This window comes from Natrix helvetica (genome assembly GCF_964273705.1).
Source record: "Natrix helvetica genome assembly, chromosome: 6".
NCBI classification, from domain to species: Eukaryota; Metazoa; Chordata; class Lepidosauria; order Squamata; family Natricidae; genus Natrix; species Natrix helvetica.
Genome location: NC_138553.1, coordinates 3,875,762 through 3,903,613, shown reverse-complemented (window position 1 = coordinate 3,903,613; position 27,852 = coordinate 3,875,762). Strand labels below are relative to the sequence as shown.

Below are 27,852 nucleotides of genomic sequence, written 5' to 3'. Positions count from 1 at the left end.
CTTGCAGACATTTCATTACCCAACTAGGTAACGTCATCAGTGCTAGAAGGGGGTGAAGTTTGTAAACCACCAAGCTCAAGGACCCCAGGAGAGCGACTAAATCAGGAGCATTTCATGACCTAACTAGGTAACATCATCAGTGCTAGAAGGGAATGTGGTTTGAGGAATGGGGGAGAAGGAGAAGGGGAGGAGGAGGAAGAAGAAAAGGAAGAGGAAGAGGGATAACAGGAGGAGGAGGAGGACTATGGGATCCTTGGGACTCTGTGAGCGTGGTTGTTTTGTTGCAGATGTTTCATGACCCAACTAGGCAACCTTAACAGTGCTAGAAGGGGTGAAGGGGAGTAGAAAAAGGAGGAAGAGGACTGTAGAGTCCTTGATGAGCTTGGCTGTTTTCTTGCAGACGTCTCATTACCCAACTAGATAACATTATCAGTGCTAGAAGGGAGTGGGAGAGGAGGAGGAGAAAGAGGAGAACTGTGGGATCCTTGGTGCTCTCTGAGCATGGTTATTTTCTTGCAGACATTTCATTACCCAACTAGGTAACATCATCAGTGCTAGAAGGGGGTGAAGTTTATAAACCACCAAGCTCCAGGACCCCAAGAGAGCAACTAAACCAGGAGCCAAATTGCTACGGATATTTACACAAATAAAATATCCATATTCAAGAGGAGCTTTTTCTTAAATATTTTTCCCAACTCACAAAATCCGCTCGTCACCAACCTCTCCCTAAATCTGGGCTGAATTTTCAGTTCTTTGAGCCCTTTCACCCAGCTAAAATAATTTTTTTTTTGTATTTTTGTAATCTAGCCAGAAATGAGACGTACCGCGCCACTGCAATGAATATCTTTCACTTTGAGCCAAGCCAAATCCAGCGTGCCTTCTCCCCTGTAACAGGACTGCAAACGATCCTTGATCCGGTCGTTGATTTTCTTCAGGAGAAAGATGCAAAGGGCTGACTCGTCCAAGGATTTCATCTTCCTCTTTTGCCCCTTGGAGAAGATAGTGAAGAGGACATCGTCCTCCGGCAGGATCCCCAAAGATCTAGCCAAGATGGATCCCGCCTTCGATAAATAGGCGGCTTGCAACAACCGATATTCCACCCCGTTCTTTTCGCAGCCAATGGGCAGCTCAACGTAAGAGTTGAAGGCCGTGTCTTCTTTACAGAGGCGGACCAGTTTCGAGGTGTAGACTTGCTCCTTGGTGGTGGAACCCGACGGAGAAATCATTTCAGGCTGAAGGGTCAAAAAATAGACAAAATTACCACTGCTGAAGCCATAGATATAATAGATATCAAAGTCGGGGATGATGGTGAACGTATCCGACGGGATCTTGATCATGGAAGCCACAAACTCGTCGTGAAAAACGTAGGCAAACATTCCTTCCGCTTCCGAATTTTTGGGGAGCTTCCGACTAGAGATGGTGGGGAAGTACTCGGGCTTCCCGTCGACCGCCGTGGCAATGAAGAGCTTGTCATCCATGTTGTTGTAAGAAACGATGACTCCATACACGGAGCCGCTCTCGTTCACCCCAGAGAGGTAGTGCTCCTTGTTGTGGAAGGGCTCCCCAAGTTTAAACAGATCATCCAATCTCAAGAGTTTACAGATCCCCTGGTATAAACTGCCACAAGCGATCAACCGGTTCTCTTTGTAGTCAATCAGCAACATCTTGTTGATGTTGTTGGTGGATATCAACGGTTCGTTGCAAGGCTGGACCAGCCTGGGAGGATAACATTTGGGGTTATCGATATCCGGACCCGTCTCGTGACGGGCCTCCACCACCAGGTCGCCGGAGAGCTTGTAGATCCAGTTGATAGCCCCCAAGTAAATAGATCCTTTCCGTTTGTCGACCACCAAGTGATTGAACGAGATCTCGGTGGCTTCCGAGGAGAAGGTCAAGAAAGGTTTCTTTGGGTGAGAGGGCAGTTGACGAGTGGCCGAAGACGGCCCCACAGTGCAGAAGACGAGATGCAAGCCGAGGCAGGTCCATCTCCACATGTCTCCTGACATGATGACCAAAAGTATTTTTGTATTCCTAGTTTGGAAGCGACGTGGTGAACGATCAACGGGGTTGCCAGAATGCAGATCCCGGGGTACCGCTTATCCTAAAGGAAAAGAAGAAAAACAGAGAGACCATTATTGAAAAGCATTTCCCTCCCCTCCTATTCAGACCTTCAAGATGGTTGCCTTAATTCAAAAAAAATCAGACTTATCCTTGGCCAAAAGGGAGAAGGAAGACATCCGAAACCAGAATAAGCAAACATTTCGACTCATGTCAAAACAGCAAAAAGGGACTCAGCATTTCCAACCACCTACTCCAACCTGGTTCTTCACCAGATGTCTGAGACTTTAGTTCTCAGACTTGCTGGCCAACAACTTGACTAAGAAAGCTGAAGGCATTTGAAGGACTTCATACTGGAGAACATTGGAGAAAACAGTTGATATGTGATTAAGGCACCAGTCCAGAAAGCAGGAGACTATAAGTTCTAGTCCTGCCTTAGGCACAAAAGCCGGCTGAGTGATTTGGGGCCAAATACTAGGAAATTGTGAATTCTAGTCCCACCTTAGGCATGGAAACCAAGTGGCTGACTTGGGTCAATCACCAGGAGATGGTAAGTTCTAGTCCTGTCTTAGGCATGTCCGGGTGTCTCACCAGGAGATGGTGAGTTCTAGTCCTGGCTTAAGCATGAAAGCTGTTCTAGTCCTGTCTTAGGCATGTCCGGGTGTCTCACCAGGAGACAGTGAGTTCTAGTCCCACTTTAGGCATGGAAACCAAGTGGCTGACTTTGGGTCAATCACCAAGAGACAGTGAATTCTAGTCCTATTTTAGGCATGAAAACTGATGGGTGACTTTGGGTAAATCCAAATCTATGCCACTAACATAGCAACTGCAGTGATTCACTTAACAACTGTGGCAAAGAAGGTCGTAAAATAGAGAAAAACTCACTTAACAACTGTCTCACTTAACAGTGGAAATTTGGGGCTCAATTATGGTCCTACGTCGAGGACTACAGAATAAGGAAACTTTGCAAAGTTGTTGCTCTGTGTCTCTGTCTTTTTGGGAAACCGCAAAGCGCAGCCTCTCGGCCAAATCCCGACAGCCCAAGAACGGTGAAATTACATTGTCCCCCTCCAAAGATTTGGGAGAGGTGGAGAAGGAAAGAAGGATAATGGGAACGCACCACAAATCAACCCCCAGAATACAAAAAGATAAAACGGGAGCCGAAATGAAGCCGGAGGCTCAGGATTCTGCTGGCTTTGTCGATTCAAAAATTCAATCCGGCTTAAAACTACAGCCAAGATTGGGGCTGTAAAGACATGGCTGAAACATGGAGATGAGTTGCAAATTCCCCACAAACGCACCCAGACACACGGCCTGAGAGATTTTACTTTGTATTTCTGCATGTTTTACCGTGCCTCGAATTTTCAGGGCTTTCTTTTTCATTATTATTATTTTCTATTTTCTCCCCCAAAGCAGGAGCTTCAAAGTTCCACATTTTGATTCCCGGAAAAATCTGGAGGAGAACAAAACGCTTAAAGATGCGAGAAGAACTTTATCCCGATTTGGATAAACAAATGTTTCCTTCCTTAATCTTATGCCTTTTGGGGAGATTTGCATGCTTTGATTGTCCTCACGTCTCTAAGTGAGGTTAGTCGCCGTTGTTTAAAAAAAACACTACTCTGGGCTGGCTGCAGGTATAAACAAGGAAAGAAACAAAAGAAGGCAGAGAAAATCAAATTAAGGCCTAGGAGCTTGACTGTATAATGGCTAAAATTAAATTGGAGAGCTGTATTGTGGGAAGCCAGGCATTTTCTTTTCCCTTCATGTCTTCTGTGAGGGAATTGCGCAGCAGCTCTCCAGATGAAGTCGGAGACGTTGACACAAACTTGTAGTCTTTTCTAGAAATATAAATATATTTAATGCTTAAATTGACTTTTCTAGAAATATAAATATATTTAACGCTTAAGTCTTTGTCATCATCCAGAAAAAGGAAGAACACAAGGGAGTCAGGAGCATTGCAACATCATCATGAGGTAAATGTTTACAGTGTACAGAACACGAAGAAGAAAAAGGCGGGAGAAAAGGGAAACTCCCCCTTTACACCCACAGCAACCAATCAGAGCGTAGATTGCCTCAGGCATGAGTCAGCGCTGTCTAAATAATCAACTACACTTTTGTGTGTTCTGGCTTCTTGTACACTTTACTGTTCCAAGTACTAAAGTCAATAACGTAACATTTTCACACTTACGTACTTTATTTAGACTCTGCCATATTTTTTATATCAATAACTCAAGGCAGTGAACGTATCTAACAATCCTTCTTCCTCTTGTTTGCCCTACAACAACAAACCCCGTGAGGTGGTTTGGGCTATGAGAAAGAGAAAGAGACTGACCCAAAATCACCAAGCTGGCTTTCATATCTAAGGTGGCACTAGAACTCACCAACTCCTGGTGATTAGCTCAAAGTCACCCAGCCAGTTTTCATGCCTACTGTTTGACTAGAACTCACTGTCTCCTGATAATTGACCCAAAGTTACCCAGTCGGCTTTCATGCCTAAGCCAGCGCTAGAACTCACAGTCTCCTGATGATTGGCCCGAAGTCACCCAGTCGGCTTTCATGCCCAAGGCAGCACTACAACTCACAGTCACCTGGTGATTGGCCCAAAGTCACCCATACGGCTTTCATGCCTAATGTGTGACTAGAATTCACAATCTGTTGATGATTGGCCCTAAGTCCAGTCCTCTTGGTGGGCGTAGTGTGGACCGGTAGTAAAAAAAAATGAATTTAACTACTGGCCCTAAGTCACTTCAATGGTCACTCAACACACTGTTGTAAGTCAAGGACTACCTCTACCTTCAATGTTAGGTCTCTGATGTTGTCTGTCTCCCTTCTTTTAAAGCTGCACTCAAGGATGGCAGAGACAGAAAGAGAGAAGCAGTTTCTTTAAGCGAGATGCTGACTTAAGCAAACAGATCCAGCTGCCTAGCAATTCAGCCCAAGATCAGCTCACAATCCTCTTTAATCTCTGCAAAACATTTTCTCCCGCCTCTCGCTGGTTTCTTTTAATAAATCCTGATTACCACTGACAGGGATTTTCGCAACCCACACAGGGATAGAAAGACGGCAAAGAAACAGAGGCAAGACAAACGGTTACTCAAACAATTTTACAGGCCGTCCTCAAATTACGACCCCAGTTGACCCCGAAATTACTGTTGTTCAGTGATACAGGGGTTAAGTGAGTTTTTGCTCCCATTTACAACTTTTCTCCCCAGGGTTGTTAAGTGAATCCCTGCCGCTGTTACAGGTAGGAATGTGCACCTCGCTACGCTTTGGATACTTCCGGATTGAAAGATTCTTTTCACTTGTACCTGTTTAATCTTGTATTTGAATATTGTAAATTTTATGTTGTGTGGGATGCCTTATTTCAATTGTGATGCTTCTGACACTGTTGGACGAAATATCCATCTGGTTCAGTTCCAAGCCAGAAGGAGGACACTGGAAACATGGAGGTTGATTGGAAAGGTGATTTCATGAGGAAGCAGAACCACCAAGCACATGATTCTCAGCTGACCACATGGAGTTGAGAGTGAGGGGGTATTTATACCTTCTCTTGGGCTTTGCACTTGAGCTTCCTGTTCCTGTGCAAGAACATGGATTCTATTGGCTGTTGTCTGACTCCCATAGCAGCGAATTGATTGGGGGCGGGGCCAGCCGGAGGTGGTATTTGCAGGTTCTCTGAACTACTCAAAATTTCCGCTACTGGTTGCTAGAACCGGTCAGAACCGGCTGAATACCACTTCTGGTTGCAATGTCAAATGATCACTAAGTTGTAAATCAAGAAGTGCTTGTTATGAAAATAAAGTGAGGCAATTGAAATTTTGCCTTTCTGAATTGGCACAATTGCTTTGCCGGCTCTAAAGAAAACGAAATGTTATTTTTTTTGGGGGGGGGGGGGGAAGAGCAGCTTAGCAGTACGAGAAGGAAACGAAGAAACCAGGAAAGAGAATTCTTGCTCACGATGAATGAGAAGTGTCAGGCAGAACGCCTCCCTTCCTTTTTCCCAAGAAAACTGCCTCTCCTCCTGCCTGCTTGAGAAGAGAGATTCTCCTCTTGAGATCCAGAATTATAAACAGAAATGGCATAAGAAAACTGTCCAGGAAACATTTTACATTTATGTTGACAGTGGTCTCTTGTGGCCAAACACACTCTGGTGAGAGTGACATATTACAGCATTGCTTCTCAACCTTGGCAACTTTACGAGGTCTGGACTTCAACTCCCACAATTCCCCAAGGGCAACTCTGGGAGTTGAAGTCCAGACCTCTTAAAGTTGCCAAGGTTGAGAAACACAGAATAATATAGCACATAGGTGGAGCCTTGGACTTTCAGAACAAGCAAACCAGAGGTGGGTTGACTTACAATACAATAGTAGAGTTGGAAGGGACCTTGGAGGTCTTCTAGTCCAACCCCCTGCCTAGGCAGGAAACCCTATACCATTTCAGACAGATGGCTATCCAACATCTTCTTAAAGACTTCCAGTGTTGGGGCATTCACAACTTCTGGAGGCAAGCTGTTCCACTGATTAATTGTTCTAACTGTCAGGAAATTTCTCCTCAGTTCTAAGTTGCTTCTCTCCTTGATTAGTTTCCACCCATTGCTTCTTGTTCTGTCCTCAGGTGCCTTGGAGAATAGTTTGACTCCCTCTTCTTTGTGGCAACCCCTGAGATATTGGAACAATGCTATCATGTCTCCCCTAGTCCTTCTTTCTCTTAAGCTAGACATACCTAGTTCCTGCAACCGGCTGCTGCCGGTTCGGCCCGGTTCGGCCCGGTTCAGCCGAAGCGGCAGTGAAATTCAGACCTGAATTGCAGAACCAGCAGCGACCCAGGCCTGCCATGCCCTCGAACCAGTTCCCTCACTGCCGCTTGGCCGCTGCCATTTTGGGTTTTGGTGACTGTGCATGCGCAGTTCGCTGTAAATCGTTCTGTGCATGCGTGTGGAACAATTTACATTGAAGAGTGCACGCACGCAGAGAGCGCGCGGGTTGCGAACCGGCAGTAACACTAGGAGCAAAGCACCCCTGGAGCAAACTGAACACTGCTCCATGATAGCAGAGCTAACAATACAACCACAAAGACTAAGAAAATGGTAGGTAAACAGGTTCCTTAGAAATAGAATCTCTCCAGATAAGGAGAGGACAGGAGATTGCCCGCAAGTGCCCTGGATGACTGCTCCACACAAGGAGACTGCAGGGCAGCAGTTTTCTGCAGGTTTTGAGTGCCAAGGGAATGACAGAATTAGCCATATAAATTTATTTAATAAATAATATTACCATATAGGGTCAGGGCATGTGGTTTTTATATTGTGGATTTGTAATATTGTAAGCTGTCCTCTGTGTGAATTAGGCAGTCATATAAATTTGGTAAGTAAGTAAGTATGTAAGTAAGTAAGTAGGTAAGTAAGTACGTAGCAGAAACATCATCCTGCCAACAAAAGTGCATATCGTCAAGGCGATGGTTTCCCCAGTTGCAATGGATGGCTGTGAAAGTTGGACCATAAGGAAGGCTGAGCACCAAAGAATGGAGGCCTTTGAACTCTGGTGCTGGAGAAGACTCCTGCATTGAGTCCCTTGGACTGCAAGGCGATCCAACCGGTCAATCCTTGAGGAGATCAACCCTGGCTGCTCTTTAGAAGGCCAGATCCTGAAGAGGAAACTCAAAGACTTTGGCCACCTAATGAGAAGGAAGAAGGACTCCCTGGAGAAGAGCCTCACGCTGGGAACGATGGAGGGCAAAGGAAGAAGAAGGGGACGACAGAGAAGGAGGTGGCTGGATGGAGTCATGGAAGCAGTATGCATGAACTTAAATGGACTCCAGAAGATGGTAGAGGACAAGAAGGCCTGGAGAAACATTGTCCATGGGGTCACGATGGATCGGACACGACTTCGCAACTAACAACAACAAAGTAAGTAAGTACATTAAGTAAGTAAGTAAATAAATAAATGAATAAATAAATAAATATTTTGCTCACACCCACTGCTGAGACTTTTAAATGGCATTAAGTTTGCATACCTCACTTTCTAATCACCTTCACAAATTGCCTATTAATTGAATCTTAATTTTTAATTTAATTCATCTTGAAGCTATTAGCGACCTTCACAATGACAAGTTTGAAAAGTTTTTGTGAGGTGAATTTATCTTCACTGCTGAAACAAAAGAAAAAGTAATTATAAGCTTAGGAACTTAAAGACTATGAAATAAGCAACAAAAAAAAACCCTGTTAAGAAAGTTAGTGGATTAAGGGTCCAGACAAATTTGGAATATTGACATTTACTGTATGATTTTGAAATTAATTATAGAAAATAAACAGCTTGTTGTAGGAAAGACACTTATTTTGGTTGTTGTTAGTCATAACAAAGATGGCATAAAACAATGGTTTTAGAAACTGGACACTAACGATTCAAAACAGAAAAAAATAAGCTTGTTCTTGACAATTAATACTGAGATTGGCAACATGACATAAAATGTTTAAACCTCAGAAATATTAAAGGAGATCCTTGAAGAATGAAACCAGAAATTAATAATTACAATACCAATATTATCAGTAATGATGTCTGATTCTCTGGCTCAGTTATGTCTCAAAGATTTAATGAAGGAATGACAGATGTGGAACATATTTTATCTAACAAGACAGAGGAAGTATCGAAAGTGGAAACAAGAATTATTTGGAAAAGAATGGTTTACTGGCTATAAAAAGACGAAAATAAACTGGGCAACGTTTAAAAATGAAAAGGGAAACACAAATGATAAATCAAAATAAAGGCCTGGAAAATGTTTCCATATAGGCGAAAGGACGCTTTTTAAATTTTGAAATTTTTTGAAAAAAGGATCAAAGAAAAATGAAAAGAAATAAACTTCTACCTGTAGGATATTATTTCAAATCAAATCAAATCAAACTTTTATTTATAAACCGCGCCCTTTCCTAAGCAGGACTCGGGGCGGTGTACAGTCATTATTAAAAACCATATACATATCAAAATAGAATACAAGGGATTTCAAGGGATTAAAGATTGTTGTAAAAAGAAGGAGGGATTATGAAGTTGGTTTAGTTGATCAAGGTTAAAAGAGATGTCTTATCTCTCTGGACCATGGTGAAAATGCTAGACTAGTAACCAGGAATCCATGAATTCTGGCTGATGGAGGAGGGGAAGGAGGGAGGAGGGGAAGGGTAAGAGGAGGAGGAGGGGAGGAAGAAGGAAGAGGAGAAGGAGGAGGAGAAGGAGGAGGAGGAGGAGGAGGAGGAGGAGGAGGAGGAGGAGGAGAAGAAGAAGAAGAAGAAGAAGAAGAAGAAGAAGAAGAAGAAGAAGAAGAAGAAGAAGAAGAAGAAGAAGAAGAAGAAGAAGAAGAAGAAGAAGAAATAGTTGTAGTAGTCTTAGTCGTAGTCATAGTCATAATCTGAGATGCAAGCATCAAACTACTATATCTTCAGCAAACTTTCCTCCAACTGATGCCCTTCAAATATTCTATCTTCAGCTCCTGTAATCCAAACATCGTACTATCTAAGGATTCGGGCAAGCCCGAAACATCTGGAGACAGTAGAACTAAAGAGGCTGGTTGCAAAATCTGATCCAAATGCACAAAGGGAGGCAAATACATTTCCGAACTGAACTAAACTATGACACTGCCCCAGAGCACATCAAGAGTCCACTCTGCTCTTTCGCCACACCTGAAACATCTACCTGCTTGGCGGCAACTTGCATCCGTCCATCACAACCTACTACTCCAAATGCTGGCTCAGCATTCGGGGAACTGGCATCCAGCACAGCTGGAGGGCGCCAGGTTGGGGAAGGATGAGATCTATCAATCTTCCTTGCCACAGCTCAGATGCTCCGGCTGTCGTACGTCATGTAAACAGGCGTAGAGCTCTTCAGCTAGGCTGCAAACATCTGTTTGATTGGCAACAATTAGCAGACGGCGAAGCGAAGTTGACACGGCTGATTTTGGCATTGCTAACCGCTAGAGAAGGGGAAAACAGGGGTTAGGGCCAGCTTTGTCCACAACCTTAACTGGCAAGTTCTATAGTACACCCACACGCACCGTATCCCGGGGGGATATAACAGTTTCATTTGTTTGGGCTGTGACTAACACCGGGATGCAAAAGTCACTGGATATGAATTCCATCAGTTGGACTCTCCCATGGAAGAAAATGGGATGTAAGCAAAGCTGGTTTACGTTTCACCCTTACTAATTTATTTACCTTTTTGGGGGGGGAGTATAAGACGTACCTTTTTCCCTCAAAAAAGAGGGTGAAAATCTGGGTGCGTCTTATACACTGAATACAGCATTTTTGGCCTCCCGAAACCCCGCCCCCTTTGCAAAATGGCCATGGATAGCCTTTAGGAGGCTTACAGAGTGCTCCTGGGGGCTGGGGAGGGCAGAAATAAGTGACAAACAGGCCATATTTTGCTCATTTCTGCCCCCCCCAGCCCTCAGGACCACTCTACAAGGCTCCTAAAGGCTATTTATGCCCTTTTTTGACAAAAAAGGGCCCATTTTTGCAAACAATGGGCCATTTTTGGGAAGTCTGCAGAGTGCAAAAACTTTTTTTTAAAAAAATTGCCTCTTCAAAATCTTGGTGCGTCTTATACTCCGAAAATATGGTATATCCTGCTTTTATTATTTTTACAATAACTCAAGGCAGAGAATGTATCCAACACACCTTTCTCCTCCTCTTTTTCCTCACAACAATAACCCTGTGAGGCGGGTTCGGCGGAGGGAGAGGGACAAAATCACCCAGGAAGGTTTCATGGCTAAAGTGAGACTAGAACTCATCCAAAGGTGGATTGCCAAACCGATAGTGGAATTTAGGCCTGGGTCGCAGAACCGGCAGTAACCCAGGCCCACCACGCCCCGGAACCAGCTACCTCACCGGCGCTGGGCCGGCGCCATTTTGATTTTTAGTGACTGCGCATGTGCTGTTCACTGTAAATAGTTCTGCGCATGCGCGAAGAACAATTTACAGTGAACACCGCACTGCATCTGGCATGCGCATTGCATGCAGATTGCGTACAGGTTGCGAACCAGTAGTAAAACTGGCAGCAACCCACCCCTGAACTCATTTTCTCCTGATGAATGGCCCCAAGTCACCTAGTTGGCCTTCATGCCTAAGGCAGGACTAGAACTCACCATCTCCTGGTAATCAACCCAAAGTCACCTAGTTGGCTTTCATGCCTAAAGCGGGACTAGAACTCCCCATCTCCTGGTAATCAACCCAAAGTCACCTAGTTGGCTTTCATGCCTAAAGCGGGACTAGAACTCCCCATCTCCTGGTAATCAACCCAAAGTCACCTAGTTGGCTTTCATGCCTAAAGCGGGACTAGAACTCCCCATCTCCTGGTAATCAACCCAAAGTCACCTAGTTGGCTTTCATGCCTAAAGCGGGACTAGAACTCCCCATCTCCTGGTAATCAACCCAAAGTCACCTAGTTGGCTTTCATGCCTAAAGCGGGACTAGAACTCCCCATCTCCTGGTAATCAACCCAAAGTCACCTAGTTGGCTTTCATGCCTAAAGCGGGACTAGAACTCCCCATCTCCTGGTAATCAACCCAAAGTCACCTAGTTGGCTTTCATGCCTAAAGCGGGACTAGAACTCCCCATCTCCTGGTAATCAACCCAAAGTCACCTAGTTGGCTTTCATGCCTAAAGCGGGACTAGAACTCCCCATCTCCTGGTAATCAACCCAAAGTCACCTAGTTGGCTTTCATGCCTAAAGCGGGACTAGAACTCCCCATCTCCTGGTAATCAACCCAAAGTCACCTAGTTGGCTTTCATGCCTAAAGCGGGACTAGAACTCCCCATCTCCTGGTAATCAACCCAAAGTTACCTAGTTGGCTTTCATGCCTAAAGCGGGACTAGAACTCCTCATCTCCTGGTAATCAACCCAAAGTTACCTAGTTGGCTTTCATGCCTAAAGCGGGACTAGAACTCCCCATCTCCTGGTAATCAACCCAAAGTTACCTAGTTGGCTTTCATGCCTAAAGCGGGACTAGAACTCACCAGAGCCCAGAAGTTGCTAAGTGAGAAGAAACTCAGCAAGGAGGGAAGCAAGCTGGAATTAAGGAGAAACTTCCTAAGAATGAAGACAATTAACCAGTGGAACAGCCTGCCACCAGAAGTTGTGCATGCTTCATCACTGGAGGTTTTTAAGAAGAGATTGGACAGCCACTTGTCTGAAGTGGTATGGGTCCTCCTGCTGGAGCAGGGGGCTGGACTAGAAGACCTCCAAGGTCCCTTCCAGCTGTATTCTGATTGATTGATTGACTCAAATTTGCTGTCAGTTTTCCCCGTTTTACAACTTCTCTTGCCACATCGATTAAGTGAAATACTGCAGTTGTTAAATTAGTAAATTAATATGGTTGTTTTAAGTAAATCTGGCTTCCCCATTGTCAGAAGGTGGCAAAAGGTAACCACATGACCCTGGCAAACTGCAACCGTCATAAATATGAAGCGGTTGTCAAGCATCCGAATGCTGCAATGGTCATAAGTGTGGAAAAAATGGTGATAAGTCACTTTTTTCATTACCGTTGCAACTTCAAACGGTCACTAAACAAACTGTCGTACGTCAAGGGCTACCTGAAGTCCTCCTTCCTCCTATTTTTGAGGTAACATTTTTGATCTCCTACAATCCTGCTTTGGACTTCAACCTGAAGAAGTAAACTTTAGCAGGTGCTGTGAACCTTACAAAGCTTGCATGTGAAGAGAGATAAAGAAATACATATGTATATACGAAACTATACTATATATACAAGCTATACATATACGAAACTATGTAATCATTCTTGATAAACTTAAAGCTTGAAAATTAACAAGTAGTTAAGATTGGGATTGATACATTGACACTTAAAGCTTGAAAGTTAATGTAGAATGAGTTAACTCCTTAGCATCAGAGCGTGTTAATAAAAGGCATCTGGCAGTTGGAACAGAGTTCCTTTCAGGTGGGGAGGGGGTGTAGAACATCTAACTCCTTAGCATCGACGTGTGTTAATACAATACTGTATAACAAATACTGATGATTTATGGTCATTTCAAAAAATCTTTCTTAGCATGCATACATACATACATACATATATACATACATACATACATATATCCTAGAATCCCCCCCTTTGATCCAATGCAGCAGAAATGTTCATTCCTAACATCACATCAAATAAACAGGGTTAATTAAGCACAAGTGGCCTCTCTGATTCATTTCCCAATTTTCTGGATAAAATTCATTTCCCGAAGATCGTCAGGTTCTCTGTTGGGTGGATCACTGACGCATGCCGACAACCAGAGTCAGAACGAAGGACGTGAACCTTGATCTCACTGTCAAAGAATCAGGGAGAAAGTTGCTTTGTCTGACTCAAGCCATCCCTGGTCTCTTCATCCATCTGGCAACTACAGTTGCCATGAATCATTGTAGGGATGACAGTTCCTGGAATACGCCTCACTTCTCCTTGCTGTAAACCAGCATTAGACTCATATAAGCTGGATAAAGCAATTACAGTCTCTTCCTGATGTCCCAGAGCTATTGTGTGAGCCAGGTGAGGTATTGTCTTTGGGTGTGGTTGTGTCCTGACCCAGCTTCCCAAACACGACAAAGGAGCACCAACAAACAGTCTCTCTCTCTCTCTCTCTCTCTCTCTCTCTCCCTCCCTCCCTCTCCCTCCCTCCCCCCCTCTCTCTTTCCCTCTCTCCCTCTCCCTCCCTCCCTCCCCCCCTCTCTCTTGCCCTCTCTCTCTCCAGGTTAACAAGTCTGTCTGGCAGGGAGATGAATAGTTGCTCCCTGTTAATTGATCTGCACCCCCTGCCTTTTACCTCCAGAGCTAGGTGGGGCTTCACTAGCAGCAGTGGGTCTTCCGTCCAAAGGACCGGCCCACAGATTTCTACTGCTCTCCTCTCCTCTGCCTTCTGCGCATCCGTGTGTCAGGCACTGGAGCCAGCTGTTCCTCCACTTCCTCATCAGCCACCTCCAGACCTGCAGGCTGTTGACTCCCACCACTCCTCCTCCTCCTCCTCCTCCTCCTCCTCCTCCTCCTCCTCCTCCTCCTCCTCCTCCTCCTCTGATTCGGCTGCTGGAGGGCCCGGCGGCCAACAACAGGCCACAACAGGTTGTGAATCACAAGATCTCTCTTCCCTCCTCATCAGAGAGACTTTGGGGGTGCAATTTTAGCCACATGCATTGCTTCCCCAGGAAATTAAGAAGGCAGTAGCAGTTCTCAACTTACAACAGTTCGTTTTGTGACCGTTTGAAGTTATAACGGCGCTGGAAAAAAAATTCACCTATGATCATTTTTCACACTTACCCCCATTTTTGACCCTTACAACCATGGCAGCATCCCCATAGTCATGTGAAAAAAAAATCCAGGCGCTTGGCAACTGACTCCTATTTATGACGGTTGCCATTCAGATGATCGCCTTTTCTAAGCCAAGTCAGAGGGGAAGCCAGATTCACTTAACAAATGTGATGGCAGCTCAACAACTGAAGCGATTCACTTAGCAACGGTCACACAAAAGGCCATAAACTGTGGCAAACTGACTTAACATCTTGCTTGTCTTGCTTACCAATGGAAATGTTGGGCTGAACTGTGGTCATAAGTCGAGGACTAACTGCATATCAAGTTTATCCCCTTTCCTCCAACTGAAATACAGCATTCCACCACTTGTCCCTTGACAACCCTCCTGTAAGGTAGGTTTGTGCTGAGATAACAGCCGGCCCAAAGCCAATTCCACAGCGTTTCAGCCGCTGAATCCCTTGGAGGCTACACACCACAGGCAGAGGAGGTATTCAGACGGTTCGAACCGGTTTGTATAAACCGGTCGCGGAAATTTTGAGTAGTTCGGAGAACCGGCAAATACCACCCATGGCTCCCACCCCCCACTGTTCCCTATCCTATATTCCAGTGATGGATGGCTAACCTTTTTGTCCCTGCATGCCGAAATCTCATATGTGTGTGTGTGTGTGTGTGCGTGGCAGAGGCCCGAAAATCAGCTGGCTGGTGGGAGGCATGCACGTATGTGCGGTGGAGCTAAGCTGGGTTTTGGCTCGCCCGCCAGCGGAGAGAGTTGCCACCTGTGCCATGCGCGCCATAGACTCTCCATTAGGGGTTTATTCCCTTGTTTTTTAGCTCCGAGGTCGGTCTTTCAGAGTGCTGTGCAGGCACATGAAGCTGGTCTCATAGAGCTGGTAGGAAAAGATTGAGACTCCCACCACTGCACCGCAGCCGCTGCCGCCATCGTGAAGGTGCGACCAATTGCCTGGGCCCCGGTCCAAAATGAAAACCACCACGAAACCACAACTGCGGTTGTCTCCTTTAGTATCTGGAAGGTTTGCAGGACGAAAACATATCCCAGTGTTTGAAAGGGAAACCTCAGGAAAGGGAGTTCAGCCAGAGAGGGGGAAAGCAGCTGTTTGGGCCAAAGTCACTTTATTTATACATATATCTTTGTTTACGGAAGGAGTTCTAGGAAAACCTGTCACTTTCCGAGCAGCTGCCGTTTCTGACGTATAGACACGCTGTTCTTCCAGTTGTGTGTTTTGCAAGCTGCAGGGATGGCAATGTCGGTCAGCAAGTCGCATAAGGTGTGATTTATTCCATTTATTTAAAGTTAAATCCCACCTTTATGGTTTTTATTAGTAACTCAAGGTGATGAGCATATCTAATACGCCTTCCTCCTCCTATTTTTCCCACCACAACAGCCTTGTGAGGTAGATTGGGCTGGGAGAGAAGGACTGGCCCAAAGTTGGCTTTCATGCCTAAGGCGGGACTAGAACTCACTGTCTCCTGGCGATTGGCCCATAGTCACCTAGCCAGCTTTGATGCCTAAGACGGGACTAGAACTCACTGTCCTATGTGAGGGGGTGTCAAAAGACAGAAACTCACTTTAACAATGTCCTGCTGGAGCAGGGGGTTGGACTAGATGACCACCAAGTCCCTTCCAGCCCTGGATTGCTGTGCTCTTTGTAGGTATCCTCTAGTGCCAAGTTTGTGGTCCTTCCTCCCTCTCTTTCTCTTTCTTTTTCTTCTTTTCCATTCCCTCCTTTTTTCTCCCATCCCTCCCTCCCTCTTTTTCTTTTTCTTTTTCCCTTCCCTCCCTTTTTCTCCCATCCCTCTTTCTTTCTTCCTTTCTTTCCTTTTTTCTCCTATCTCTCTCTCTCTCTCTCTCTCTCTCTCTCTCTCTCTCTCTCTCTCTCTCTCTCTCTCTCTCTCTCTTTCGTACCATCCACACACACCCCACCCCACCCCGTTTGTGGCCTACCAGGCCTCGGGGAAGCCTCCTGGGAGCAAAAATGGACACTAAATGCTAAAAAAAAGTTTTAAAAAAAGTTCCTACCATCGCGCAGCACAGACGATCATCAGAACTGTTTTTTACTTTGTTATGCATTTTTTTACTACATTTTTTGGCCAAACCGGCCCGAATTGGTAGAATTTCACCCTGGGTCTCCTGCTTGAGCAGGGGGTTGGGCTAGATGACCTCCAAGGTACCTTCCAGGCCTATTATTCTATGCAAGCAAAATTGGTAACTGTTGCTCTACTCGACATTTTATTTCAGTGATGCGGGCAGAAAAATCCTGCCCAAGGAAAATGTCGTTTTTGCCTTCACGATTCCGCCAGTTAAATGTTGAGAACTCCCAAGGACGCCTGCTCTATTCATTGACAACCCTCTCTGAAAATCTTTCCAAAATAGAAATGAGTACTTGAATCGTTTAGAAATACAGCGATGAGCTCCTAATCTAAGAAGAGACCGCAAATCTGGTCCCCAGGTAGTTCCCGTATACCATTCATTCCACCCTATTTCCGCATTAACCTGAAAAGCTTTTTTTTTTTTAATAACAGCAGAAAAATGTGGAATCCTAGAAAATGGTTTCTCACAAAATACACAAAGCTGAATGTCTCTTTTCTCTGAAAGGGATTTCAAAGACGAACTCATGTAGCTGCTCAATGGATCTCAGCCAACAGGCTCCGGGGGGATTACGGCGGCATACAGGACTGATAATAACAGTACAGAAAATAGGATGGGATGTAGGGTAGGATAGGATAGGATAGGATAGGATAGGATAGGATAGGATAGGATAGGACAGGATGTAGGATAGGACAGGATGTAGGATAGGATGGAATGATATGGGATAGGATGTAGGATAGGATGGAATGGGATGGGATGGGATGTAGGGTAGGGTAGGATAGGATACGATAGGATTTAGGATGGGATAGGATAGGATAGGATGTAGGATAGGAATGAGATGGGATGGGATGTAGGATAGGATAGGATAGGATGTAGGATGTAGGATGTAGGATAGGATGGGATGGGATGGGATGGGGTGTAGGGTAGGATAGGATAGGATAGGATAGGATAGGATAGGACAGGATGTAGGATAGGATGGAATGATATGGGATAGGATGTAGGATAGGATGGAATGGGATGGGATGGGATGTAGGGTAGGGTAGGATAGGATAGGATGTAGGATAGGATGGAATGGGATGGGATAGAATAGGATACGATAGGGTTTAGAATGGGATGGGATAGGATAGGATAGGATGTAGGATAGGATGGGATGGGATGTAGGATAGGATAGGACAGGACAGGACAGGACAGGACAGGACAGGATGTAGGATAGGATAGGGTGGAATGGGATGGGATAGAATAGGATACGATAGGATTTAGGATGGGATAGGATTTAGGATGGGATAGGATAGGATAGGATGTAGGATAGGATGGAATGGGATGGGATGGGATGTAGGGTAGGTAGGATAGGATAGGATGGAATGGGATGGGATAGAATAGGATACGATAGGGTTTAGAATGGGATGGGATAGGATAGGATAGGATGTAGGATAGGATGGAATGGGATGGGATGTAGGATAGGATAGGATAGGATAGGACAGGACAGGACAGGACAGGACAGGATGTAGGATAGGATAGGGTGGGATGGGATGGGATGGGATAGAATAGGATACGATAGGATTTAGGATGGGATAGGATAGGATAGGATGTAGGATAGGAATCGGATGGGATGGGATGTAGGGTAGGATAGGATAGGATAGGATAGGATAGGATAGGATAGGATGTAGGATAGGATGGAATGGGATGGGATGGGATGGGATAGGATGGAGGGTAGGATAGGATAGGATAGGATGTAGGATAGGGTGGAATGGGATGGGATAGAATAGGATACGATAGGATTTAGAATGGGATAGGATAGGATAGGATGTAGGATAGGATGGGATGGGATAGAATAGGATAGAATAGCATTTAGGATGGGATGGGATAGGATAGAATAGTCAGTTGCCAAGTGTCTGAATTTTAACCACATGACCATTATTATTCTGCATGGGGTGGTGTGAAAAACAGCCATAAGTCACTTTTTTCAGTGCTGTTGTAACTTTGAACGGTCACTAAACGAACTGTTGTAACTCAAGGACTACCTGACCTGGGGACCTATAGGGATTTTCCTCCTCCAAACTTTCCTTTCCTCGCGGAAAGAGAAAATAGCAAATGCCAACCTACCCCCAAAATAGCCCAGGACGGCAGTGAGGTGGCAGCCATCCAGTCCTGGAATCCCTTTTGCTCTGATTCCTGGGTGTTCCTCTCCTGCTAGGGAGCTTTGCAGCTCCCTTACCACAAACCAGCCTGACGGAAGTTTTTATGCTTGATGTACAAGGATGGTGGATCTCAGCTGACAAGTTCAAAGAGTAGGAACAGCCTAATTTATGACTCACGCACCGCAAGAACCCAGGAATTGCAACTTCAGCCATCAAATAGTTTTAAAACTATTGGCCAACTTCGTGCTTCTGCAGGAGATGGAGGGGAGGGGAGGGGAGGGAACGGAATGGAACAGAATAGGAATATGTAGAATAGAATAGAATAGAATAGAATAGAATAGAATAGAATAGAATAGAAGTATGTAGAACAGAACAGAACAGAATAGAATAGAATAGAATAGGAGTATGTAGGATAAAATAGAATAGGAGTATGTAGAACAGAACAGAACACAACAGAATAGAATAGAATAGAATAGAATAGAATAGGAGTATGTAGAACAGAACAGAACAGAATAGGAGTATGTAGAATAGAATAGAATAGAATAGAATAGAATAGAATAGAATAGAATAGAATAGAATAGAATAGAATAGAATAGAATAGAATAGGAATAGGAATAGGAATAGGAGTATGTAGAACAGAACAGAATAGGAGTATGTAGAACAGAACAGAACACAATAGAATAGAATAGAATAGAATAGAATAGAATAGAATAGGAGTATGTAGAACAGAACAGAACAGAATAGGAGTATGTAGAATAGAATAGAATAGAATAGAATAGAATAGGAATAGGAATAGGAGTATATAGAACAGAACAGAACAGAATAGGAGTATGTAGAATAGAATAAGAATAGAATAGAATAGAATAGAATAGGAGTATGTAGAATAGAATAGAACAGAACAGAACAGAACAGAACAGAACAGAATAGAATAGAGCAGGGCTAGGCTGGAACGGAATGGAACAAAATAGAATTGAGAAATTGAGTCAATTTCTTACTAGGAAAAGGAAGATAGGTTGCATTTTGTTGTTCAGGTCTGTGTGTGTGCGCGTGCGTGCGTGCGTGTGTAAACATAGATAGGGAGGGATGGATGAATATATTCTACTTGCACACCATTTCTCCCCAAGTCTATTTTCCTCTGGAACCATGTCACAAGCCAATGCATTTTGCAAATATTTCCATGCAAGCCCCCGCTGTGAGCATCAGGGCGCCCAAATTTAGAACATAAAAGATTTCCAGTCACTTCTCAGGCACCCAATCTGCGTGGCTTTGGGACTGCAAGACGCAAGGATACATCATACATATACATATATATATATGCAAACTGATTCCAGATGCCCGGCATTACCGCCACAACAGCCAGCGCAAAGCAAGGCATTCCTGTCAACTTTTGGCTAATTCATGGCTAAGGATGACCAGAGGGGAAATTACAAGCAGCCAAGCTTGAGATTGGCTGGCTGCAAAAAAAATAAAAATAAAAAAATAAGTAAAATAAAATTATTCCTCTGGGTCACGAGTTCAAATCTTTGGAAAAGAGTAAATGCCAGCATGAGAGTCTTGGGGCCCGTTCACACATTGCAAGCAAAGCTCAGTTTGGAAGTTATATCCTGGTCATGCTGAGAGACGGCTGTTATACCTCCTTTGGCAACAGGAGTGATGGTGAAAACTATAAAACAGAGGAGACAGATTCAGAGTGGTGGTTGGACGGCCTGGGAGGCCACCCAGTGGGACCCTCGAAACTGGAAACCCAAATACGAAAATTGGGGGGGAAAGGACCATCCCCTGGATGAAGTTGATAGCGAGGCAATTCTGGATGTCTGCCAAGAAAGTGACATAGCGATGTCCTTGAAGGCCCAATGGATTGAACTCAACTTGAAGGCAACCTTGAGTGACAGCCAGCCCCTCGGTGTTTCTTAAGCTTGGCATGTTTATGAGGTGTGGACTTCGATTCCCAGAATTCCCCAGCCAGGATGCTTTAAGATGGGTGGATTTAAACTCCCAGAATTCCTCAGCCAGCAGGCTTTAAGTTGGGTGGGCCATAACACCCAGAATTCCCCAGCCAGCATGTTTGAAGATGGGTGGACCTCAGCTCTCAGAATTCCCCAGCCAACATGCTTTCAGATAGGTGGACTTCAACTCCCAGAATTCCCCTGCCAGCATGCTTTAAGATGGGTGGACTTCAACTCCCAGAATTCTCCAGCCAGCACGCTTTCAGATAGGTGGACTTCAACTCCAAGAATTCCTCATCCAGCATGCTTTAAGATGAGTGGATTTCAACTCCCAGAATTCCCCAGCCAGCATGCTTTAAGATGAGTGGACTTCAACTCCCAGAATCCCCCAGCCAGCACGCTTTAAGATGGGCGGACTTCAACTCCCAGAATTCCCCAGCCAGCATGCTTTAAAATGGGCAGACTTCAACTCCCAGAATTCCTCAACCAGAATGCTTTAATTTCAGATTATGATATTAGTGAACCAACACTAGATGTAGTCCGCATCTTACCACCATGTTTATTCACCATTCATAGTTACAGGCCGTCCTCAACTTACAACCACAATTGATCCCAAAATTTCTGTTGCTAAGTGAGACTGTTGTAAATACATACCAATTTCCAAGCACTCAAATCACAGGATGCTGTAATGCAAAAGCAGGACAGGACAGGACAGACAGGACAACAGAATTAGAAGGGACCTTGTAGGTCATCTAGTCCAACCCCCTGCCTGTTTGTATGTTACTCTTTTCAGGGCTGTTGTAACTTCGAACAGTCTCTAAACGAATGGCTATAAGTTGAGAACTACCTGCACTTCATAATCACCTAAAAACAAAACATCGCACCAAACAGTCCCAAAACAGTCCCATATTCAACGGGGCCAGTAAGCCACAAGAAACAATTCTGAACCGCAGGCCAGGATCACACATCCAGCTAAACCATGATTTACAACAGCCTGGTTCAGGGGTGGCGAACAAGTTCGACAAAAAGAGCCAAAATTTTAAACTGTGAGAGTCAGAGAGCCACACCACGCAGTGACCTGCCAAAACAGACCCGGAAGCAATGTTCCCTCTAATTTTTTTTCAATGTGAGCAGAAAAGTATAGTGTTTGAGCGGCACATTTTCATGCCTGAGCACCCGAATTTTTTTCACAGATGTCACCTAAGACAACAACGAAATCAGTATTATTTGAAACTCAAAGTTATGTTTCTTCAAGGTACCCGCTTAATTCAAAGTGTTATATAATATCAGTATCACTTAACAACGCTCCTGCTTAGCAACCAAAATGTTGGCTCAGAAACTCTGGCATTTGAAGCACGCAACTCTTAAAGCTGTCAAGTTACAAGACCCTTGCACCCCTAACCCTTTAGGGAAAAAAACCCCCAGGGGTCTTCAAACCTGACAGCTTTAACACTTGTGGACTTCAACTCCCAGAATTCCTCCTCCAGTCATGTTGCAGCGACGTCATCTGCGTGGATCTGCTCCATCTTTGCTTTCTTCATTGTGGGCAGGGCTTCTGCTGAAGATGCCGACGAGTACGAGTTGCCACCAGAATAACTGCTGCTACCTCCTCCTCCTCCTCCTCCTCCAACAGAATCACCAGATTTGCTCCTGAGCTCAGCGCTGGGTTACCTCTGCCCCCTCCCCCTCCTCCGTGCTTTTGAGGAGCCATGAGGCTTTTTTTCCCCTGCTCCCCCCCCCCCGCCTTCCTACTGGCTCCTGCAGCCTCATGGCTCCTCAAAAGCACGGCGGAGGAGGAGGAGGGGGCAGGGGTAACCCAGCGCTGACTGAGCTCAGCTGCTCCGAGCGGAGGGGAGGCGCCACTGCCACGTGCGGAGATGCCGGCTGGAGCTTTGGCGGCTTCATCTCAGCCGCAGCGCCGGGTGGCAAATCCGGCAGTGCTGCCTGTTAGAGGAGGATGAGGAGGAGGTGGCAGCAGTTCTTCCGGTGGCGGTGGGGGCTTTGGGGCTTCACAACTAGCCTCAGTCGCCCCGTGCTCCTCAAAGCAAGTCTGGGGAAGTCCTTTGCAGGCGGCCCGTTCTAGCTGCCTGCAAAGGACCTCCCCAGCTTCCGAAAGGGAGCGCGCGATCCGAGCCACAGTATACTAAATAATGATAAGAGGCAAAGAGCCTCATTTATTTTGGCCGGGAGCCGCATGCGGCTCGCGAGCCGCATGTTCGCCACCCCTGGCCTGGTTTGTTAAATAAACCACAATGGGCTTCTCCCACTCCGCAAGTCAAAATCAAGCAAAACTCCATTATATCTCAACAACAACAAAAGCTGGGTGAAATTCTAGAATCTTGGTGTCGTGGCACAAAAAACCTCCCTTTTCCAATTTGTGAAATATATCCGGTCTCCTGAGTTTTTCCTGGAGTGTAACAGCAAGCCATCTGAACATGAAGAGCCTGAGAGTTTTTAACTTCAAGCCCCCTAAGAGATTCGGAGGGTAGATGACAGCAAGTTAAATCAAGATTCTTCCTCTTTTGTTGCAAGAAAAATAAAGGGGGAAGTTAGAGAAAAAAAGGGGGGGGGATTTCTTGGAAGTAAAAGAAACACCCACATAGGTAGTCCTCGACTTATGACCAAAATCAGCCCAAAATGTATGTGGCTAAATGAAACATTTGTTAAGGGATGTTTTGCCCTGTTTTTGCCCCCCTTGCTTGCCACCGTTGGTAAGTGAATCACTGTGGACGTTGAAGTTAGTCACCTGGTTGTTAAGTGAATCTGGCTTCGTTGAGTTCGCTTGTCGGGAGGTCGCAAAAGGGGATCACGTAACCCTGGGGACACTGCAACGGTCATAAATACGAGTCAGTGGGCAAGCGCCTGGATTTTGATCATATGGCCACGGAGAGGTACAACAGTGACCATTAAAAGTTAGAGTGGGAGTAAAAAAAGTCACTTATGACCGTTTTCACACTTACAACGTCTCCAAGGTCATGTGACCAAGATCCAGATGCTACAACCCTCGCAAATACATGCCAACTTCCCGAATTTGGATCACATAACTATGGAGATACTTCCATGCTCATTAAGTGAGGCCTGGTTTTAAGTCACTTTTTTGTAACTTTGAACGGTTGCTACATCAGAATCGGAACAGAGCTGGAAGGGACCTTGGAGGTCTTCTAGTCCAGCCCCCTGCTCAAGCAGAAGATCCTACCCCATTTCAGACAAGTGACCGTCCAGTCTCTTCTTAAAAACCTCCAGTGATGAAGCAGCCACAACCTCTGGTGGCAGGCTGTTCCACTGGTTAATTGTCCTCCCTGTTAGGAAGTTTCTCCTCAATTCCAGGTTGCTTCTCTCCTTGATTCATTTCCGTCTGTTGTTTCTTGTAAGTGGAAGACTACCTGTCATTGCGTAAATCGTCTCCTGCTTGAGGCAGGGGGGTTGGACTAGAAGACCTCCCAAGGGCCCTTCGAACGCTGGCCACATGGATGCAGAGTTTTCCTGGAAGCTGTTATTCCCAAAAGAGAGGAGAACATTATTAAACCGTCAACCACAGCCAGAAATTAGCAAGCAATGCTGCTACTCAATGCTTCTAACTTGTTTTCTGCAAATAAATTCCAGATATATTAGCCTTGAATTTCCATTCATCGCCAACCAGGGAGCAACGAACAATGGTTTAAAAAAACAGAAAGGAATGCATTCTTGGCTAGAGTCAATCAGGCTGTTTCAGCAAACAAGGATGAATTATTTCCTAGAAAAACATCCCAAACTGCCTTTTGCAAACTGCATTTTGGGATAATCCAATTGTTGTTCCCTTTATTTCATTGGAGTTGGGGGAGGGAAATCTCCCCCATCTGCTGCAAAGGAAGTTGCCCCTTTCCCTGCTAGGCTTGCAACTGGGCTCACTTACTAGAGCCACCTGTCCTTTATAGAGTGGTGTGTCCCACTGTAGAAAAGGGTTGTCAATTTATCACAAGCCACTGGCACCTAGTCCAGTGGCGGGATTCAAAAAAAAAATTCTACCAGTTCTTTTCTGGTCTCCATGCACAACATCTAAGGCTTTGAACGTTTCTGTGCCCATCATTCTCCGAGACAGAAGAAATGGTAAAGTCTGTAGCGTTGTGTTAAAAGTTCATATTCTGTGCACATTTCTCCTCCAACTGCTGGTATCCCTCAAAGGAATCTCTATTTCCATGATGGCCAACCGATGGCCGTTAAGTGAATACAGCTTCTCCATTGACTTTCCTTGTCAGAAGGTCGCAAAAGGGGATCCCATGACACCAGGACACAGCGACTGTCGTAAATATGAACCTGCTGCTGAGCATTTGATTTTTTTATTTTTTTAAATAATTTTTTTGATTTTTTTATTTTAAAAAAAACACAACACATCCTTCTTTACATACTGTAGAAAGTGTATCAGTTGGTTACAAAAAGGCTTTCGTGCATCTCTTCCACAGTCAACAAACATAATTCATATTAACTCAAGTATTTTAACTCAAGGTATTTATACATGTTACCATCATCATACCTCCATTTTCATTTGACTATAATAGTTTAAATGTCCTTCATCATAAAATATACTAAGATTTAATACATAACCACATACTGGCATTTCATTTACCATTTCTAAAATCCTCCAATAACACTGAATCCTTATGTCCTATTCTAGCTAAACATCCATAATATTTAATAACAAAGTTTTCTAATCCTCCTTTCCAAATCACTGTTTACAATTTACATCCAGTTTCCTTATGTTGTACCCATGTATATATATATATACGTTGTTATCATTATCCCTCCTTTATTTAACTATATCCTGCATCATAACATTTTCCCCTAATAATCAAGACTTAACTGTATCTAACTTAGTTCTTTTTTATTAACCTTTATATATAATCCAAAAGGATTTCTGATCTTCCTTTCATGGGTACCATTCAATATTCATATCCAATTATTACTTATCATAACACTACACATTGTATACATCATTATCATTATCAATTATTTATTTAACTATATCTATTGTCACTAAATTTCACTAAGTGTAACTAGTTTTAAATTATACTCTTCCATCTATCAACCTGCATCTTTCCAGTAGCAAAACAGTCTCATATCTTCTGCCATTTGTGGTATCAGTCCTCTAATCATCTCCTTAATCAACTTTGTATGGACTCCTCTTAGCAACTCCTTGCTTATAAAATCTCTCATGTAATTTCGATGTCCTTCTTCTGTTTCCTTAATCAGCTTATCTTTGATTGTCGGTAGTGTTATCAATGATATTGCTAATAAAATTTCTCTCTTTAAATCCATAAATTCTTTTGTTTTTTCTTCTTTTGTATCTTGCCATCTGGGGTAGATTTCCCTTCCATTTAATTCCGCTTTCAGTATTCCATTCTTTCCATTTTCAGAGACAAACCAATCACCATAAATATCAGCAAATTTAATTTCTTTATATTCATTTTCCTCTTCGATTTTTAGGATTTTAACCACCACTTTTTCCACTTGATAAACATCTCCAACTTCTTCATCATATTTTGCTGTTAGATGCTCTAAGTCTTCCAACTTCTTCTCTATCCTCTCATATGTGTTTGATAATTTCTGTATTTCTGAGAATATCTTTTGCAGACTTAAAGTTTCTTTCTGCTGTTGAAATTGTGCCATTTTATTTTCACTTTTCTCTGGTTAAAGATATACTTCAAAGGGACATCTGTATGCTTTTCTTCTTATCACTCTCTATAAACAAGCAGTGAGACCTTGGAGTGCCAAGCCAGGATAATCAGTGAGAAAAGTAAGAGTGTTTCGTTTCCAATACACAAACCTCCAGCCTCCGAGTAGCAGTGTTATTGTTGCAATTTTCTTTGTTTCTTTTGTATCTTTTTTTGTATTTCAAGTTTAAAAAAAAGTCTGATTCTTGAATGAGTTAGAAGAACACCCACAGTAATGAAAGAGGAGAATTTTAGTCCATAGGTTACAAAGAATAATAAAAGAAAAAAAAATAGAAGAAGAAAACTTAATCCATTCGTTTTAAAAGGCTTGCATAAATTCCATCCATAAAGATAGCATTTAAAAAGTAAGATAACCCACTATCCAAAACCATTCCAAACTTAATTCCGCCACTTATTTCTTCTGTTCTCCAATTTAAATTAATTTTAAGTTTTTTATAGGCAGTCTCTTTTAAAACGGTAAAAATTCCTCACCAGTTGGAAACACTTTCTCTTTCTGTATCCTTCCGTTTTGGAGCCGCCCCGACTTCATCAGCCTAATGGCTGGATTTTTTGTCGCTGGTTTGAAGAACTTCTCTTGGATCGATCAGGGACTTTGCGATGTCCCTGAGATCAGCAAGACGTATTCTTTCTGTTCACCGTCTCTGCAGGATGATTTAGGTCCGATTGGACCACCCAGCGGCAAAAGTATTGGCTGCGGTCTCGGAGCATCGAGATCGCACGTCCATATCATCGAAACGTTAGACCCTACCACCCTGAGCATTTGAATTTTGATCACGTGATGCCGGGGAATGATGCGACGGTCGTTAAGTGTGAGAAACAGTCCTAAGTCACTTGTTTCAGTGACATTGTAGCTTTGAATGGTCACTAAATGAACCAGTAAGTATAGGACTACCTGTTTGTAGAATTACAACAGTTGATCCACAGAAGAACAGAATTGGAAGGGACCTTAGAGGTCTTCTAGTCCAACCCCCTGCTCAGTCAGGAAATCCTAAGCCATTTAAGACAAATGGATGTCCAATCTCTTCTTAAAACCTCCAGAATTGGAGCGCCCACAACAGAATAACAGAATAGCACAGTTGGAAGGTACCTTAGAGGTCTTCTAGTCCAACCCGCCTATGTCACTTCAGACAAATCTTTTCCAGTCTTTTCCTAATACTGTTCCGTGTCTACAAAAAAAAATTGGCCACAGCTGGTGAAATAAATTCACCCTTCAGAGAGGTTTCCTTCTTCTACACGTCTTTCCTACTTATGAGCACAAGTAGTCCTCGACTTACGATCCCCATCGAGTCCAATCGCTTCCATCGCTAAGCGAGACGCTAGAGAAATGAGTTTCGCTTCCATGGTGCAACTTTCCTCGCCACCATTGTGTAAGTGAACGCGGGGTCACGTGATAGCCTTATGCAAGCTTCCCAGCCAGCTTCCGACAAGCAAACGCGATGGAGGAAGAAGGATTCGCTTAATGACCATATAGTTCGCTTAACAACAGCAGTGTTTTCGTGGCAAAAAGAAAGATGATAAAATTGGACATTGGCAGCCTTGTTTTGCAATGAAATTTTGGTCACCACTGTCGTTGTTAAGTCGAGAACTGCCTACACATGACGTACATTTTACTTCACTGA

At 44.1% G+C, this 27,852-nt stretch overlaps 1 protein-coding gene across 1 annotated transcript in view; it reads right to left on the bottom strand.

Moving 5' to 3' along the window:
* The window catches only part of PLXNA4 (plexin A4), a 397,694-nt gene that overhangs the window by 358,093 nt on the left and 11,749 nt on the right, over nt 1-27,852 (bottom strand). Inside the window, exon 2 of the mRNA XM_081957639.1 lies at nt 825-2,101. Coding sequence (XP_081813765.1) covers nt 825-2,006 — 1,182 coding nt within the window. The 5' untranslated portion in view covers nt 2,007-2,101. The remainder of the gene's footprint in view (nt 1-824; nt 2,102-27,852) is intronic.